At 33.9% G+C, this 17,564-nt stretch overlaps 1 protein-coding gene across 2 annotated transcripts in view; it reads left to right on the plus strand.

Annotated features, from left to right (window-relative positions):
• The window catches only part of NCAM2 (neural cell adhesion molecule 2), a 514,996-nt gene that overhangs the window by 286,225 nt on the left and 211,207 nt on the right, over positions 1–17,564 (plus strand). For both annotated transcript variants that reach the window (XM_059392179.1, XM_059392180.1), the window contains exons 2-5: positions 4,344–4,418; positions 7,643–7,849; positions 10,285–10,428; positions 17,139–17,276. In XM_059392179.1, the coding sequence (XP_059248162.1) occupies positions 4,344–4,418; positions 7,643–7,849; positions 10,285–10,428; positions 17,139–17,276 (564 nt within the window). The remainder of the gene's footprint in view (positions 1–4,343; positions 4,419–7,642; positions 7,850–10,284; positions 10,429–17,138; positions 17,277–17,564) is intronic.

Raw genomic sequence — 17,564 nt, forward strand, 5'->3', positions numbered from 1 at the left:
AATACAAAAAGATGATTTATTGATTAATTTATAAGGAATGCCATGATTTAATCAATGATGGCCCTTGTAGGCAATGAATCATTGAAATACTACACTCTTCACAGTTTTCTTTAAAGTTATTATATCTATTCCAAATACATAAAAAGTAAAACATCAAAAAGGGGTTGTTCAGCATCAGTGAATACCATTTTATTTTCAAATTCCAGTCCTAAATGGAAATTGTAATTAGAAATGCTTTTTATTTTTTTCTAAATGAAATAAAGGCCTTATATTACCATCCACTTTCATTTTTTGTGTGTGTAATTTGAAACACCAAAAATGGAGAGATTAACTAGGTAGGTATCAAATATATCAGCCCTGTCCACTTTTCTCTAAACACAACTTTTGACACTACAAAACTTTAATTTTCTTCTGACATTTGGGTCCAAAATGAGATGGTTGGATGTGGCCACAGGTCAAGAATGATTACGAGAAACTCTGGATGTTAAATCACTAGAGCCATGATTAAGACATGACCTTAAATTTTAGTTGTCCAGGTTTTTCCTAATATGCACAAGTTTTAATGTATCTGTAGAGGTCAATTAGAGCACATCTAGCCTTTGGGAAATGTATTAAACTAAAGAATTATGTATTTTCTTTATATACTTTAATACCTGAAGTATAGCAATGTATTTAGTCACCAAAATGTCCGTGGAAAGTATGGTCTTGATTAATGGGTGAATTGATCGTTTTTACTGAATGAAAAATTAACCAAGTATTTTAATATAAATTAACTAATTAATTTCAGGCTCATTTTCATTTTATTACAATGAATAGGTTATCTATTATACCCATCAGCAAATCAGTGTAAAATTACCCAGAATTATATTTAACATTTAAAGTGCTTACATCCTTTGTCTTTTCTATAAACTTTTCTTTAGAAAAACAAATTTACTACAAAGACCAAAAATGGAAAGTGTTTAAATAATAATCAGCAGACATTTCTCAAACTGTCTGACATCCTTAAATTCTTTTTAAAACAATGAAGTCATTGCACAATTTGATATTGTCAATAAAGTCAGTGTTCTGTACCTGCTGTACAATAAGCTCTTGGTAAGTATTTATCCATTGTTCTGCTATGTATTCATATGTTATCAGTTTAATTAAAGGAGGAACAGAAGTGAGGTTGATGAGCCTTCACTTTTAGAAATTTACATTTAAATAAGGTAGAGAAGTTAATATAATTAGCTGTTATGTAAGTTTCATTTGTTTCATGAAAATGCCTACTGATCAAAGATATTTATTTGTTGTTACCGTAGAGGAGGCTATCAAAGAACATCTTATAAAGTTATTGAGATTTTACTCTTGCTTTGAAGATAGGATATAGCCAGCCATGTGGACAAGTGAGAAAAGGAGAGAAAAGCGGAGGAAATCGTTTGAGCGAATCCACATTGACAGGAAAGTAAAGGAGTCCGTGAAAAAAAGGGCAGGGATGATGATTGATTGTGGTTGTCTGTAGCTTCACAGGGTTGGGAGAGAGTAATTGGAAATAAACTTGGAAAGGCCAGTTTTCTTTCAATTAAAATTTGTGTAATAACTAATTGGGCTAAGCAAATCCACTTTGAGGACTTTTGAAACAGCCTGGTGAAATTAAACAGCTTTAAAATCTTATCCATGCAGCAGCCTGAGAAAAACTTCTTGGAAAGAGATTGGAGAGATAAAAGTCACAAAAAGAAATACAGAATCTGATATATCACTATCTCAGATTAAAATAAACATCTCACATTAAAATTAATGAGTACATGTATTAGGGGGAGAAGTATTGGAAATAAATAAGAATGCAGGCAAATGATATTTCAGAGGCTCTATCTCCAAGACTTGAAAATTGATTGATGATGCCCCAAAATGGAATACGAACAGTGAGCAACTTTTGACAGAAGGAAAATAGATTTGGTTTGCACATAGAAAGTTTGAAATTAAATTATGCTATCCGACTGAATTCTAGCTGAGGATTGGAAATCACAGGATTAGGTTTTGGAAAAGTGCATACTGAAGATCCCAAGAGAAAAGAAAGAAAGGGGAGGAAAGAAGAAAAACGTGGAACAGAATGGAAATTCCCTTGTTATTTTCAACCACATAATGTCTTTTTTGCCTCCTTCCCTTTACCCATTAGAAGATCTTTAAACAAGAAAGCAGTGCCACTCCTGGGGCTCGCAGCTCAGTGACAGACGGACATAACCCCCTTCCGAAGAACTGTATCATTAGCCCACACTGCCCAAGATGTTCATAAATTAAGCTCTCTTCAACCTAAACCCTTTAACCTAAACTCAGATCTTTTCTATCTGCCCAGCTCTTTCTCAGTTTATAAAACCCCCAACCACACGCTCAGAATTGTGGATCCCCAAAACCTCAGCCATCTCTTCCCATTTAAACTTCTTGTAGGGACAGCCTCAATTTCCTTAACTTCTGCAATTTGCTTCTGTTGCCCCATTACATTAAAACTAAATGCACTGGAAGGATTAGCTATGCTTCAAAGTGAAAAGTTCTCATCTGTGAATGCTCACTGGAACTGGCCTTGTTGGTAGCTTTTAGATAACTCTGCAGTCCCTTGGTTCTCCTCTTTTTCTTCCTATTCTTTCTAACTTCGGTGCTTTTCTTAACCTATTTCTCTCTGACATCTCAGATTTACTTGACCACTTGTTAAGCCCCTGTAATATGCCAAGCACTCTTTGAGAATTAAGGAATTATGAATAAAAATAAGACCGAGACCTGAGAGGAGAAGAAAACCCTGTAAGCCAGCCTGTTTCCCAAACAAAGAATGTGTTATTCAATGATGGGGAGTATAAAGAAACATATTTTAAAGAACTTAATTAAATATGTCCAGCAAGTCTTCCTTGATCAATAGTTTTTTCTTCTCTCATGTTTTTGATTTTACCTTTCATTTCTTTAAATGTTTCTGATATAATTAAGTTATGTTCTGAGTCTTATTCCATTTTTAGAAATTTCATGGATCTGTTTATCCTTTTGAATGTTTTAGTTGACTCTTGCTCTCAGTGCCTTATTTCACTTTTTTTTTTTTGGACAGAATTTTATCAGTTTAGGTTGAAGAGAGCTTAATTTATGAACATCTGTGGCAGTGTGGGCTAATGATATAGTTCCTTGGAAGGGGATTATGTTCGTCTGCCACTGAGCAGTGAGCCCCACGTGTGGCACTGCTTTTTTGTTTAGTATTTCAGCTTGGAGGTTCCCAAAGAACATGTGTCTATAATTAAATTCCCGAACCTGGGATATGGCAGAGTGTGGTTAATCTGTTTAAACAGAAACAAAGTTCCCTCTCCTGCACAGGCTAGGAGAATCCACTCTCCTTATCACTGCCCGTTTGCCAGTGGGCTGATTTATTCTCTACCCTCCTCATACTAAGGGTGAATTTTATTCTGCTCCCATGTTACCTGGTGTGCTACAGCACCCCCGTTTATAGACAAGTTTTGACCCCATCTTTATGCAATCTCTGTACCTTTTGCTTACTACAATTCACAAATTTCCAGTATCACTTTATACTCTGATTTTTAGATTGTTCTTCATTTCTTTTTTTAATCCCTTGATGCTCCATTACTTTTCTGAAAGGCCAACTATAGGTATCTTGAAGTAAGGGGTGGTGGGAAGGGTTTTGGAGTATGGTCACACTATCTTGCCTACCATATTATTAGAAATATAAGTCTTTCAATTTGTATTAAAATATAATTCTAAGTATCCTCTAAAATTTTAGAATATTCAGCTATTTTATTTCAAATCGGACAAGCTTATTGAACATCTTTGCTATTTTATTACCATCACCTTTGTTCCTTCACTTAATTTATTTATCTTGTGAAAATAGTGTTCATTCACATTTCTTATGCAGTGTTCTTCATCTTTTCATGGAAATATTTTAGCAGGTAGTCAAAATGCAGTTTATATTTTAATTGTTATGATGACAGTGTAGGATTTCGAATGAGGTTCCAAATGTTGGACAAACATTTTGTAGTCATTGCCCAATGTGGTGGCACATATACAACCAAGAAGGTAAACATGGAAGTGAGTATAAATTGACTCATTTATGTGACAAACAAATTTCAACATGTTATATTAAATAAGTCCTGTATTTGATCTGGTTGAGAATTGTATACTAATGGAACAGACATAATGTTGTTAGGTTATATTTTATAATTAGATTACATTTTATAAAACTTTCATTTCTTTTTATATGTAATAAAAATTTACAGGGAAAATAATTGCTGTTTGGGTCATGTCATTAATAGATCATGTGATAGAATCTTAGAATTCATGTTGAAAGCCATATTTAATTATGATTTAAATATTTTTTTCAGCTCTTCTTCAAGTGACAATTTCACTTAGCAAAGTAGAGCTTAGTGTGGGTGAATCTAAATTCTTCACATGTACAGGTATGTATTTATACACATATTTTCAGATGATAATGTATTTTATGCTTTAATTATTTAATATTATATATTGGCAACATTTAAATGGTGAAAAACAATCCTCTGAAAATAAGACCTTTTATTATCATTGGGTTTATGAGGTTGGAAAGTGTTAATAACCCTATTTTATATGTTAAAAAATATGAATTTTATTTCTTTTAATTTCAACTTATTACTTTTGACTGCCAAATTAGCTCATTTATTTTGAAAATAACTTATCAGATATAAAGTATCCACAATAACCTAAATAAATTCAAATAGTAGTCCTGTATAAACAGTAATATTAGGATGAATGTAAATATTATAACTGAATTATCTTTGTAAATATGCAATGAATAAATTAGATATGGCACACTGCACTGTAGTTACACCTGAATGAAAACTTTGGGACAAAGCAAATCAAATCCATCCTTAGGAAGAGTGAATTTTTTAAAAAGTAGATATTTAATCAGCAAAACTTTTGCATGAATTTTGTGACTATTAATCAAAAGTATCATATATCATAATACCTGTGGGAAATTTTATGGACCTCATTTACTTTAATCATGCACATGCAGAATTTTTTCAGAAGACATTTAAATACTTAAGCAACAAATTCTAATTCAGAGTACTGTGGAGCTCACAAATGCACACATTCGGCTTCTATTTATATTCATCAAATTCATTTTTATGCACACAAGCCTTCATACCTAAAGTTTTAAATAATATTCATCTAGAGCCAAAATTGCTTTTTAGGGTATTTTAAAATTGCTTGTATTCCTGAATATGCCTAAGTAATTCAAAACTGAATTAAAATAGGCATTTCTGACATAAAATGCATTATACAAGTCTTGAGAATTGCATGGTTTATTTAAATTATTATTAAAATTAATAAAATAGAAATAATCATAACATTTATAAATAACATATATTATGTTATACATATTACATGATATGTATGTATAATATCACATTTTATGAAAAACTAATAGAAGCCACAGTTCTTCCTAAAGGTCTAAATTGATAGGTCTGTGAATGCTTATTTTTGCATATTGACAAATAGGCAGAGAACAAGTGAAATATTGGTTCAACATCATTTATTATGTCAGCAGAGCTTGGTCATAAGAATGTAGATCATTGTTTAAATCTCATCCATATTTTGTATACACAAATACACAAATGCACACACACAGCTCAGTTGTGTCATATATTCACAGAATAATGAAGTATTTTGAAATTGGAATTGTATTATTTTCTTACATTTGCATATCACAGTGATTTAAATTATATAGTGTTATTACCTCTGTAGGTATTACATAAGGTCAATTAAGGCATAATTTAAAAGAATGAATTCATATCATTTAGTGTGCTAAGTTTTGCTCATAAAATAAGGCTAAATAATGAAACATTTTTATTTTCCTTATATAAAGATGTGTAACCAAGAGCCATACAGTTGTCATGTAAGTGGCCTTATATATAGGAAACAGAGTAGTAAAACAAGAATCAAAAAAAAAAAAAATGATGTGGGGAAACCCCTGCAAATCAGAATGCTTTCATCTATTTTTCCTACTACAATGCTGACCAAGTTGCTATGTCTCTGAAATTTCTTGATATACTAAAACATAGACATCTAAACTCAGTAAAATAAATGTCTTAAATTTACACTGTCAGGGGGTCAGACCCTCAGAGGGCTAAATAAGAGTATGTTATAAATAGCAAATGAATTCTACATTTTTAAGAAAATAAAAACTTTAATGTTATTTATCAGTATCTCCAGTAGTCTACTCTTAACAAAATAACATGGAAAGTTTCACTGGAGATTATTATTTACTAGAGATGTCATGAAAAGAGAATCATGACTGACTGCTCTATGAAAATGCGGTATAAATTCTCCATGATAATGAAATTTTATATCATATTATCAAGTAAGAAAATGACCAAAATATTTCACAGAATATTCGATATAATTTGCTGTATAAAATGAAATTTTGTATTGTTCTAATTCAAAGTGCTGCTCATTGAAATTATTCATTTGAACTTCTCTGTGGAGAGGGCAATCAAAGCAACTACCTCCCCCAAATGAGTCATCCCATCACCACTGTGGTTTTATGGTTCTGTCCAGAAAGAACTGAAGATAACATAACTGAGATCCATTTAAGATTTAACTAAACCGTCTTTCATACTTTTTGCTCACGCATGTCTAATTTGATATGGAAAGCACAATATTTTGTTTCTAAAGCCATTTCTTTGGGAAAAAATAAGATGGAACACTGTTTTTCAAAGTGGTCCTGCAGATGGTAACTTTATGCATTTTACCCTGATACTTTTGAGTTAATAGTGTATACTGCTTCCACAAATTATCTCTCAAGGAATTAGGTGAAATACATCCTTCAGGTGAGTAAAAGCAAACATTGGAAGCTTCAGCTTTTACGAAGAGTGTATTAACCTGGATTCGGAATTGGAAAACTTAAATAAATGTTTACCCTGTAATAATTTGGTTGTAATTGCCTAGCAGTATAAGAATCGTTTCAATTATCATATGATTAAATAGTTAACAGTTTTAGATTAAAATGATGAAACTGTTCATTTCAGTTAAGAAGAGAGTTTGAGGTTCCATTTTGAAAAACAGTTATTAGCCTTATCTGTACAGGTTTAACAACTTGGGAAATTAATAACGAATTCAGTATTACCAAAAACCAAGGTTTATTTTGTATAGGATTTACATTGTTATGAACTTTGCTTTTTGGGGGAAAAAAGTGCTATCTCCTGACCCTGGCAAAGAGGATTGGGAACAGGTGAAATCATGTTAGTAATCGTGTTTCTGTTCAGATATATCAAACATTTTTAATTTATGTCTGACTCAGTGGCCAAGCCAGTTTTATAAGTTAACTGTAGTAATAACTCATCCATTGCTATAGTAAATTTTCAACTATCAGAGCTTAAATACCATGCTGTCAGTTTCCTGTAGAACTTTTGGGTTTTGCTTATGCAAACAGGACTGAATTCTCAGCATTGGATAGATAAGGATGAACATGTGTGCTAACATTTGTGTTTACTTTGAATTTTGTAAGATTTTCAGACTTCCAGCCTTCTCCTATTTACATTTTTTCCCCAAATTGTTGAAAGTTGTCACATAATAGTAAATGTCAATGCCAAAACAAACACTTGCAACAGATTTTCAAACATATCTTGTCCGTGGATCTTTTCAGCAATTGGTGAACCTGAGAGTATAGATTGGTATAATCCTCAAGGAGAGAAGATAATTTCAACACAGAGGGTAGCAGTGCAAAAGGAAGGTGTCAGATCACGACTAACCATCTACAACGTAAATATAGAGGATGCAGGGATTTATCGCTGTCAAGCAACAGATGCCAAAGGACAGACACAAGAAGCTACAGTTGTTTTGGAAATTTACCGTAAGTCATGCATTTATTAATTGATTAAAATGTGGCTGTGAGAAAAAAAGGCATTTAATAAAAACTGACACTCATGAAAAACTATGTGCTAAACAATATCCTGAGACCATTACAAATATCAGCTTATTTCTATTTTACTATAGTGTATCTCTAAAATAGAATAGATAATAAAATAGTAGATGATAAACACATAGATGGACATTTCTGTTGGTTAAATCACAGAGATGAAAATGATTTCATATTCTCCAGCCATTGAAAATCTTTTGGGTAAGTAGAGAACATTATTTAGGATTATGAAATTTGTAAGGAGTACTTTTTTCATACTCAAATAAAAGGTCAGGACTAGAACAAATGAAATTGCATATATGATAGCAGTGACCAATCTAGAATGAGAATGAAGGGTTGGTGAACAGGAGTGAATACAGAAGACCTGAAAACTCATCCTGTGGAGAATAATATCTAGCTGGATTTTTCACCATCAGAACTTTTATTAATAAAATGTTCCACGCTTATACTTCATCTTATGACTTGAGATTGACTGCCTTCTACAACCATTTCCCCTTCTTACATTTAGGAATCATTAACCTATCTTTCTTCCTTTCTTTCTTCCTTTCTTTCTTCCTTTCTTTCTTTTTTTCTTTCTTTCTTCGTTTCTTTCTTTCTTTTAAGAGTTATTTACTTATTTTAGAGGAGGAGAAAGGGCAGACAGAGAAGGAGAGACAGTCTCAAGCAGACTTTTAGCTGAGCAGGAAACCTGGCACAAGGCTGGACCTCATCACCCTGAGATCATGATCTGAGCCCAAACCATGATCACATGCTTAACCAACGGCACCACCCGGGTGCCCCAAGAATCATGAAACTGTTTAAGAACACATTAAAGCCTGTTGACACCCTAGGCTTGAAACCAGCCTCTATCACTTCCTTTTGTGGCTTTAGCAAATGTCTACCCTCTCTGTCTTCAGTTTTGTCATCCATAAAAGAGATCTAATAGTATTGCCTACCTCATACGTAAAGCTGTTTTAAGCACTACATTAATTATTAATATTATATAAAGTTTTTAGAACAATGCCTTACAATTAATATGTGATAGTATTTCTACTACATTAATGAAAAGTATCTGAAAAATTATAAAATTTTTAAAAATACTAACTCAAGATATCTCTTCCTTAAAGTTTTATTATTATGACTATTACTACTATTATTGTAGAAACAAGATATGAAAAAAAAAAAAAGGCAAAGCATGCCCACAGCATGACTTCCTTCTTGATCTCCAGTGCAATTTGCTGGCACATTACTGCCATTTTTCCTGATTTCAACTTTGCCCCTACTCCTGTTAGATTCAAAACTCCTAAAGAAAAAGATGGTATATCTATTTATATGATCCCCACTGTACCTATTTCATAAATAGAAAAAAAAATAAATTGAAGTGATCATTTCACAGACATAGTATTTGGAAAGATTTTTCATTACTTTGAGTGATGAAAAGGAAGGTGCCTGGTGTTTTGTTTGTAAACTAAAGAAATGACTTTTTTTTCCTGGCAAGAACAATGAATTACTTTTGTGAAAAATCTCTCAACAAGCATAAAGACCCACATTCGTTCCTTCATTTGACACACTTATGGGGTGTCTACTACATGGTAGGCAATATTCTAAGTCCTAGACACTCAGTAAAAAGAAAATGTCACCCACTTGGTGCTTATTATTTTAGTAAGCAGAAAAACACAATGAATGAACGTAGATAAATGCATGGATGCTAGATAGACATGCTATAGAATTCTATAGTGAAGAAAGTTAGTGTGGTAAAGAGAGGGAGAGTTGAATTGGGAAGAGAGAAGGTTATTTTATCTGTGAAGGTCGAGCGGAAATCTGAAGGAATTCAAAGGAACACAAGGCCCGAGGATGGGAACAAACCTGGAGTAGTCAAGGGATTGCAAAGAAGACAGTTTGTCTGGATCACAGGGACTAAGAAAAGAGAGAAGAAATCAGGATCAGAATTGTGGGGCTGACTCCAGTTCACATAGTACGGCATTATGTGGACTACGAATTTTCCTCTCAGGGAGATGATAAGTTCTTGAGTAGAGGAATTCTTTTTTTTTTTTTTTTTTAATATTATTTATTTATTTGACAGACAGAGACCACAAGCAGGCAGAGAGGCAGGCAGAGAGAGGAAGGGAAGCAGGCTCCCTGCTGAGCAGAGAACCTGATGTGGGGCTTGATCCCAAGACCCTGGGCTCATGACTTGAGCCAAAGGCAGAGGCTTTAACCCACTGAGCCACCCAGGCACCCCGAGTAGAAGAATTCTTACCCGGCCTAAGGTTTTAAAAGATCTAGGGTTAGCTGATGATTTCATCATCGCATCAATCAGATTTTGGAATATGTTACTGGGAGAAGAGAGAAATAATACTTTTGTGGTTTGTTCTACTTTCTTGAAACAGAAAAACTCACTTTCAAAGAAGTGGTATCTCCTCAAGAATTCAAACAAGGAGAGGATGCCGAAGTGGTTTGCCGCGTTAGCAGCTCACCTGCCCCTGCGGTCAGCTGGTTGTATCATAATGAGGAAGTCACCGCTATTTCCGACAGTTAGTATTTTGGTAACTCCCTAAATTATATGTTCTAATAATAGTGCAATTTTTTAAAAGACTCAATCTACCTGACTGCGTATAGAAATTTTATTTTTTGGATTCCAAGCATCTAACAACTTAAACTCTGAAGTTGGGAGTTGGCAGATAATGGACCTCAGGCTCAATTCAGCCCCTCTACTGTCTTTTTATGGTGTTGTGAGGTCACAGCCAAACCTGACCATTACATAGTAGCCAGGGCCGCTTCGGGGACAGGGTTGAGCAGCTGTGACACAGATGGAGTGGCCAAAAAAGAAACTACGATATTTATCATTTGGAGATTTACAGAAAAGGTTTGTTGACCCCATCTTTTTAAGAAAAAATTAGTATAAACTGTATAAGGATAATAAATAAATGAAGGACTCAGTCCTGATGCATTCATATTCGACACATCACAGTTCAAACATCATCCCCTGGACTCATCTATGTAATGTTAAAATAATATCTATGTGAACCCTGTTTCTTATTTTGGCAGTGTTCTTTCAAGGACACCTACATATTCTAAATATTATGGGAAGATACATATGGATAATAGATGGAAAAATACATTCATTCAAATTGTCTTCATAATTTTGATTCAGACTGAGCTAAAATTCCAGAATAATATGACATCTAAATTGAAAGCATAATTTGCTTACATTATGCTACTTTACCATTGTGCATTGGGAGCAGTTTCAATTTAGAATATTTTTCAATGCACCTGCATTTGCAGAGAGTTATGAAATAATTGAATCTTTTCAAATACTTTCCATCCTGGATGATTCCGTTGTGAGTTTCTAAGAGCTAAAACTTATAGCATAAAGGAGAGAAAGCAGATAGTATCTATTTTTGAATATGTAAAGAGGACATGTCATAATCACGTTTAATAGTCATTTTTAAAATTTTTGAGACAATTTCTCTCATCATAGCATTTTCAGCTCTTGTCACTTATTGACTACCTCTCTCTTTTTTTCTATTATAATAAGTTAGTGAGAAATCATACTTTATTTCCTCTTATTTTATTTCAGGATAACTACTTTATATTTCATTATCTCATCACATGAGTACTTTGTGCAATGTATTTTCAGCTATTTTTTCCCTCAATAGTAAAGAAAAGGCAGTTCTTTTATAGCAGTTAGATGACAATGTCTAAACATTTTCAGATTGCCTCATCTTAGGCTTCAAGTGTACATCTGGTTTATTGTAAACCTTAATTACATGAAGGTTTTGAAATGAATTATAGTTTTTAAAAGACACAGAGAACAAAAGCCTCAAAGCAGAGATTGATAGTTAAGTGTGACGGTAATGGAGGAGCACTACTCTGTGCTATAGCTCACACAGTTTTTCCCAGTATCTAGGGACAAGATGATTTGAAGCTGGAATGCCATTATGGCTCTACTCTTTCCTTGGCCTGGCAGCTTTGAATTTTCGAACAGCTCTGTATCTAATTCAGATTCTCTCTCTGTAAACAGTGGGTTATTATCTCCAATTTCAACAATAGTTGTGAGTTTCAAATAAGACTTGCGCATAATAAATATTTGTTAAATGAATGAATTAAATATTTGCGTATGTATCAGTTTTGCCACACAATGACATTTATCTTTCTCCTTCCTTCTCATTGAGTTTTTAAATCTTGAGAATCAGTGTTACCAGAATTATATGCACTCAGATTATAACTAGAATAAAAAAATTGAATGTAGAGGAAAGTGACTAGTTTGGAGTAAACCTGGCTCAGAGTTGCATGGCAAGCAAAGAAAAAAAAAAAGGCACAACTTTTTTTTCTCTTTTTAACTTTAGAATATAAAGTATTTATGTGGACTGTGAGGAAGGACAAACTTTTCTAACCTTTTGATATAGGAGAAACACTCCACATGGTTCATTGTTGAACAATTTGCGCATTCATAATGGCTTTACAAGAAATAATATTCTTTTCCTGATTATATCTTCAATGGCCCCTTTATTAGAGCTAATCGAAGAAGATTAAGTTTATAACTATGAAAGGAACATGTAAGGGGATTTGAAATAATGTAGTGTGTCCAGGTAACTTTCTGAAGCTTTAACGTGGTATGTGAGTCAAGTTTGCAGGCTCCAGATGACATAATGAAGGTTTGGAAATGTCCATCTTATTAGCCATACTTTTGGTAGCAGCTATATGGCAGATATTTATAATTAAAATTCCAATAGGATACTTGAAATGGAGGTTTTCCATGTTGCTTGTTGAAAGAAATCCATCGGCTAAAGAGAATCCAAGCATTTAGGGAGTAAAGGTGGCATTTTGTTATAAAAGTTGAATATCCCAGTGGAGGGATATGCTATTTCAGATGCTCATTTGATTTCAGCCAATTTGAAAGTTGTCCCTAAAAATATTCTAAATGCTTTGATCATTGACTAATGAGGTACCTTGTTTCCATCAAAAACTATTGGTAAAATAATCTTGTTCAATATTCTTTTTATGTAACCTACTTCCAATATAAGAATCCATTCAATTTTGAACTACTTGTTGAAAACCTAGTACGTGCCATCTAATGTGCTGGATGGTGGCTAGTCCTAGTTAACAAGATAAACAAGTTCACTGCCTTCAAAATACTAATGATCTAGTAGAAAAGATTAATATAGAAATGAGTGAAAACAAGGTATACTGAGGTCTATTAGAAGGAAAGTGCAATGATAGAGAATGTTAAAGAAAGAACATCTCGACTTAGAGGTTTTTGTAATTTTATTTTATTTTTTCAGTGTTCCAAGATTCATTATCTATGCACCACACACAGTGCTCCATGCAATACGTGCCCTCCTTAATACCCACCACCAGGCTCACCCAACCCCCCACTCCCCTTCCCTCCAAAACCCTCAGTTTGTTTCTCAGACTCCACAGTCTCTCATGATTCGCCTCCCCCTCCCATTTCCCCCAACTGAATTTTCCTTTCCTTCTCCTAATGTCAACTCAACTTGTTAGGGCAAAAGAAGGTGTCCAAGATGCCTGCTGAAGAGAGAAGTAACCCTTAATTATGAAAAAGAGGTTAGCCAGGCAAAGGGTGGTGGGGACTTTTTAGGAAGAGAAAACACCATCTGCAGCAGCCCAGAGGTGAAAGACATCATGAATGGTGCTTTCCAGAAACTAGAATTAGTTTATTATAATGAGAATTTATGAATAAGTGCAACTAGAATACTTATACTAATAGAAAAATATAAACCAGGATTGATCATAAAGACTAATAAGAGAGGAAACTGGAAAGGAAGTTTGAGTCAGGTCATTGTGGCCTTGACATCTCTGTAAAGGAATCTGGCATTTATCCAAAGAGAACATCACTAAAGGATTTTAATCGAGGCAGTGACATGACCTGATATGAATTTGAGAAGGCTATTAGTACTTCATTGAGGAGAATGGATTGGATGGCAGTCAAGACAAAACTCCAGTAACTGATAACAATTCAGATCCTAAAGAAATAATTGCTGAAGGAGAAGGATATTTAGACCAAGTAATAATAAAGGCAGAAGTGACAGGACATGGGGTTTGATTGAATATGCAGATGGAGAGAGATGGAGAAATCAAAGATGGCTCGAGGAATTTGACTTGGGCAAATAGTTCAACATAAAGATGTGAAGACAGACCTGGAGAGACCATATGAAAAATTTCAAGTGGAGATAGTAAACTAAACTTTAAATTTGCTGAGATTAAAATACTTACAGTCCTTCCCAGTAGCTATATCTGGTCTACCATTAAGCACTTTTATAGTCATATAATGGTCTGATCTGAAGAAAACTTGTGTCTCAAAATATAGATGGTGATTGAAGCCATAAGAATAGATGAGACCAACCACTGAGGCTGGGGAATGAGAAGAGGGCTAGAAAAAAATCTGCTTGAAGGAGCATAAAGCAGATCGCTTATTTCATTTATTTTTCTGATTGCAATAATGAAAACTTGGTTTTTAATGAAGTTCTGTATAATTGAGAAAAATGAATAATCTCTAATAATCTGATAGTTCTAATGTCCATAGTTATGTGTGATTGAAGCAGTGCTCTCTTCAAATGTTTTCTGCCATTTGATAGCTTACTAACATCATTCCATGGTCTTTACATACATACCTAGGATTTGACTTGAGATTTTCATATAGTTTGTTTTCTGTTTCGAAACATTGATATGTATTTCAATTTAGCAGGTAGCTACTGTTTTCCTAATATTTTAATAGTTTTCTCTCAGCAAGTAGAGGTAATATATTAAAATGGCCATTTGAAACTAAAATTTTATGATTAGAAGAAACACTGATTTATTCCCATCAAATTATGTATTATATACATTCAAATTATTTTCCTTTTAATATCAAGTATTGCCTTCCTGATTAAAATAATTCTTCCCCTTACTATTTTTTAACTAAATGCACTTTAACCATTAAAGAACATTAGAGTTAAATGATAATTCATATTTTAGTAATTTAAAAATATAATATTACATTTATCAAGGTATGATTATATGCATCCCAATTTAAATTTGAACTTCTTAAGTTGATAATTGCTTCCCACCCTAATTTCCAGCCACATGCTTGAATAGATCTTTTTACTGACCTTGAAACATTCTAAATTTTTATGAGTTCTGAGTTACTCCAGGACTTCTTGTGAGTTTAAATTTAAAATTTAAAGAAAAAAAATTTAAAATTTCTTGCAGATTCTTTTTCTTCAAGCTTCCTTGGAGAAAAGGAAAATTTACCAGGGGAAAGCATCTGCGTGAATATTTGTGTCTCTCTTCTTTGGGTCAACTTAAAGAAGAAATAAACATTATGGGAAAGTTTGTGGAGTAGCCCCCCCTTGTCTACGGGGGATACATTTTAAGACCCCCAGTGGATGCTTAAAACCAAAAATAGTTCCAAATCCTATACTGTTTTTTTTTTTTAGTGAAAAAAAAAAAAAAACAGTAAAGTTTAATTTATACCTTAGGCATTTAGTTTATAAATTAAGAGATTAAGAGCAATTGCTAATAATGAAATAGAACAATTATAACAATATGCTATAACAAAAGTTGTGTGAATGTGACCACTGTCTCTCAAAATAGCTTATTATACTCTACTCACCTTTTTTTCCTTTCATGACATGATGATACAATGCCTATGCGATGAGATGCAAGAAGTGATGTAGGGTTAGGCCTATTTTGATCTGTGATAAAATGTCAGAAGGAGGATCATCTGCTTCCAGACCTTGGCTGACTGCAAACAAATGAAACTGCAGAGGGCAAAACCATGGATGGGGGTTTGGAGGGCTTTACTGTACTTCCTGAGCTGATAATCATGTCTGCAGCTTTATAATCAATACTTTCCATCTCTGGGATCCTCTGAATCTATATATTTCTACTCTTTGTTTATTTTCTCTCTTGCTTACCTGTAGGAAGCATAGTCCTCCCATAGTCTGATGACTTCCCTATTTGTATTTGTAGCCCAAAGTAGAATTGGTATGGCATTAAGGAATTGCATTAAGGAATCGCTATGACGGGTGAACCCCAAACCTGAATTGAACCCCAACCTGCCTGATATCACAGCAGTTTATTTCTCAGTTATACAAAGTCCAGTTGGCAGCAAGGGTGGGGGTAAGAGTGTACCCCACACACCCATTCAGCGCTCCAGGCTGAGGGAGGCTCTAGCTTTTACTCATGTGGTTTCCATGTTTGCCCTAACCCATCAAGCCAGCAGATAGGGAAAGAGCAGTAAACACTGGAATAGGTCCAAAAAGTAATATTTAATGGTATAACAGTAAATATCCCAGAGATGAGTACCTTAAACTAATGGGTCCAAGGGGTCAAGCATGTATCTCTTATTTACCAAAGTATCTCAAATACTGTAAAAACCAACTAGATGATGTCCAATGATGTGTTAATTAATGAAATGGAAGATATTGCTTTTGCAACATGCTTTAAAATAAGACTAGAAGTCAGACCGTTCTTTACTAGACCAGAGGGGAAAAGGTCTTAACACTGCAACAAAATTGTGATGATTAAAAACTCAGGCCAGACACTGTGGAAACACTGTCAGGCTGAGATGCTGGCTAGGCTAGTCAGATTATCTTAAGCAATCAACTAATGCATCCCTCTAACAGCTTATTTTTAATGTATATTCATGTGCATATACTCACACCTAAAATGAAATCTTGAAATAAAATTAAGTCTAATCTGTTCATTCCTGAAGTGGATTATCTGCATTTAGAGAAAAAATTCAAATAAGTTAGAGATATGGCCACTTTATATGTCCTCTCTGTGACTTGAATATTATTGTATCATTTAGCTGCCTCCTCGGGGTATGCAGAATTATTAGTTTAATTATTGTGTGGGAAGGCTGTTCAATCAATTTTCTAAACCTTTTCCATACTCAAGTTGCTACAAAATGTCTTCATGTCTGCAATATCTAATCTCTCAACATTGTTCTTTTGTGTATCATTTCTTCATTCAAAGTACCAAGGGGCCTAACCATTTTATGTGGAAATAAAGTCTCGAATGTGTTTTAGAAAAAAAAAAAAAAGGTGTAACAAGGCAGTGTGGAGTGGAAAAATTGAAGCCATGAAATTACATTTTACTTTCAAATTCGAATTTGTTTGTTGATGAAAAGTTTGATAGTGTCAGACAAGTGCCATATTTTAACTCTTGGCAATTTAGAGCATACTGGACTCTGCTTTCAATTACTGATATCATTGCCTCCCCTTTGCTTACTTTCCAGATCGCTTTGCTATGCTAGCCAACAATAATCTGCAGATTCTCAACATCAATAAAAGTGATGAAGGTATATACCGATGTGAAGGAAGAGTGGAGGCTAGGGGAGAAATTGACTTCCGTGATATCATCGTTATTGTTAATGGTAAGCAGTGAATAATTTGTACCTATTTTATTATCGCATGTTAGCAATATATTTATTGAAAGGGCAGCCAGTGGATACAGCGCTCCTAATATACCTCTTCTCTACCTGGAGGAAATCTCCTCACCTCAGTGATAGCATCTATTACATTGTGTGTAGCCTCAAGGGCAGGATCTGTGACTTATGCAACACCATCATCTTTTTTACAAAGAGTCTTGTAAGAGAGTCATTGCCTTTTGCTGGCTTTGTAGTTGTTGAAAGAATGCCAATGAAACATAGTTAAATATCATA

The sequence above is a fragment of the Mustela nigripes genome, chromosome 2, assembly GCF_022355385.1.
Source record: "Mustela nigripes isolate SB6536 chromosome 2, MUSNIG.SB6536, whole genome shotgun sequence".
Taxonomy (NCBI): domain Eukaryota; kingdom Metazoa; phylum Chordata; class Mammalia; order Carnivora; family Mustelidae; genus Mustela; species Mustela nigripes.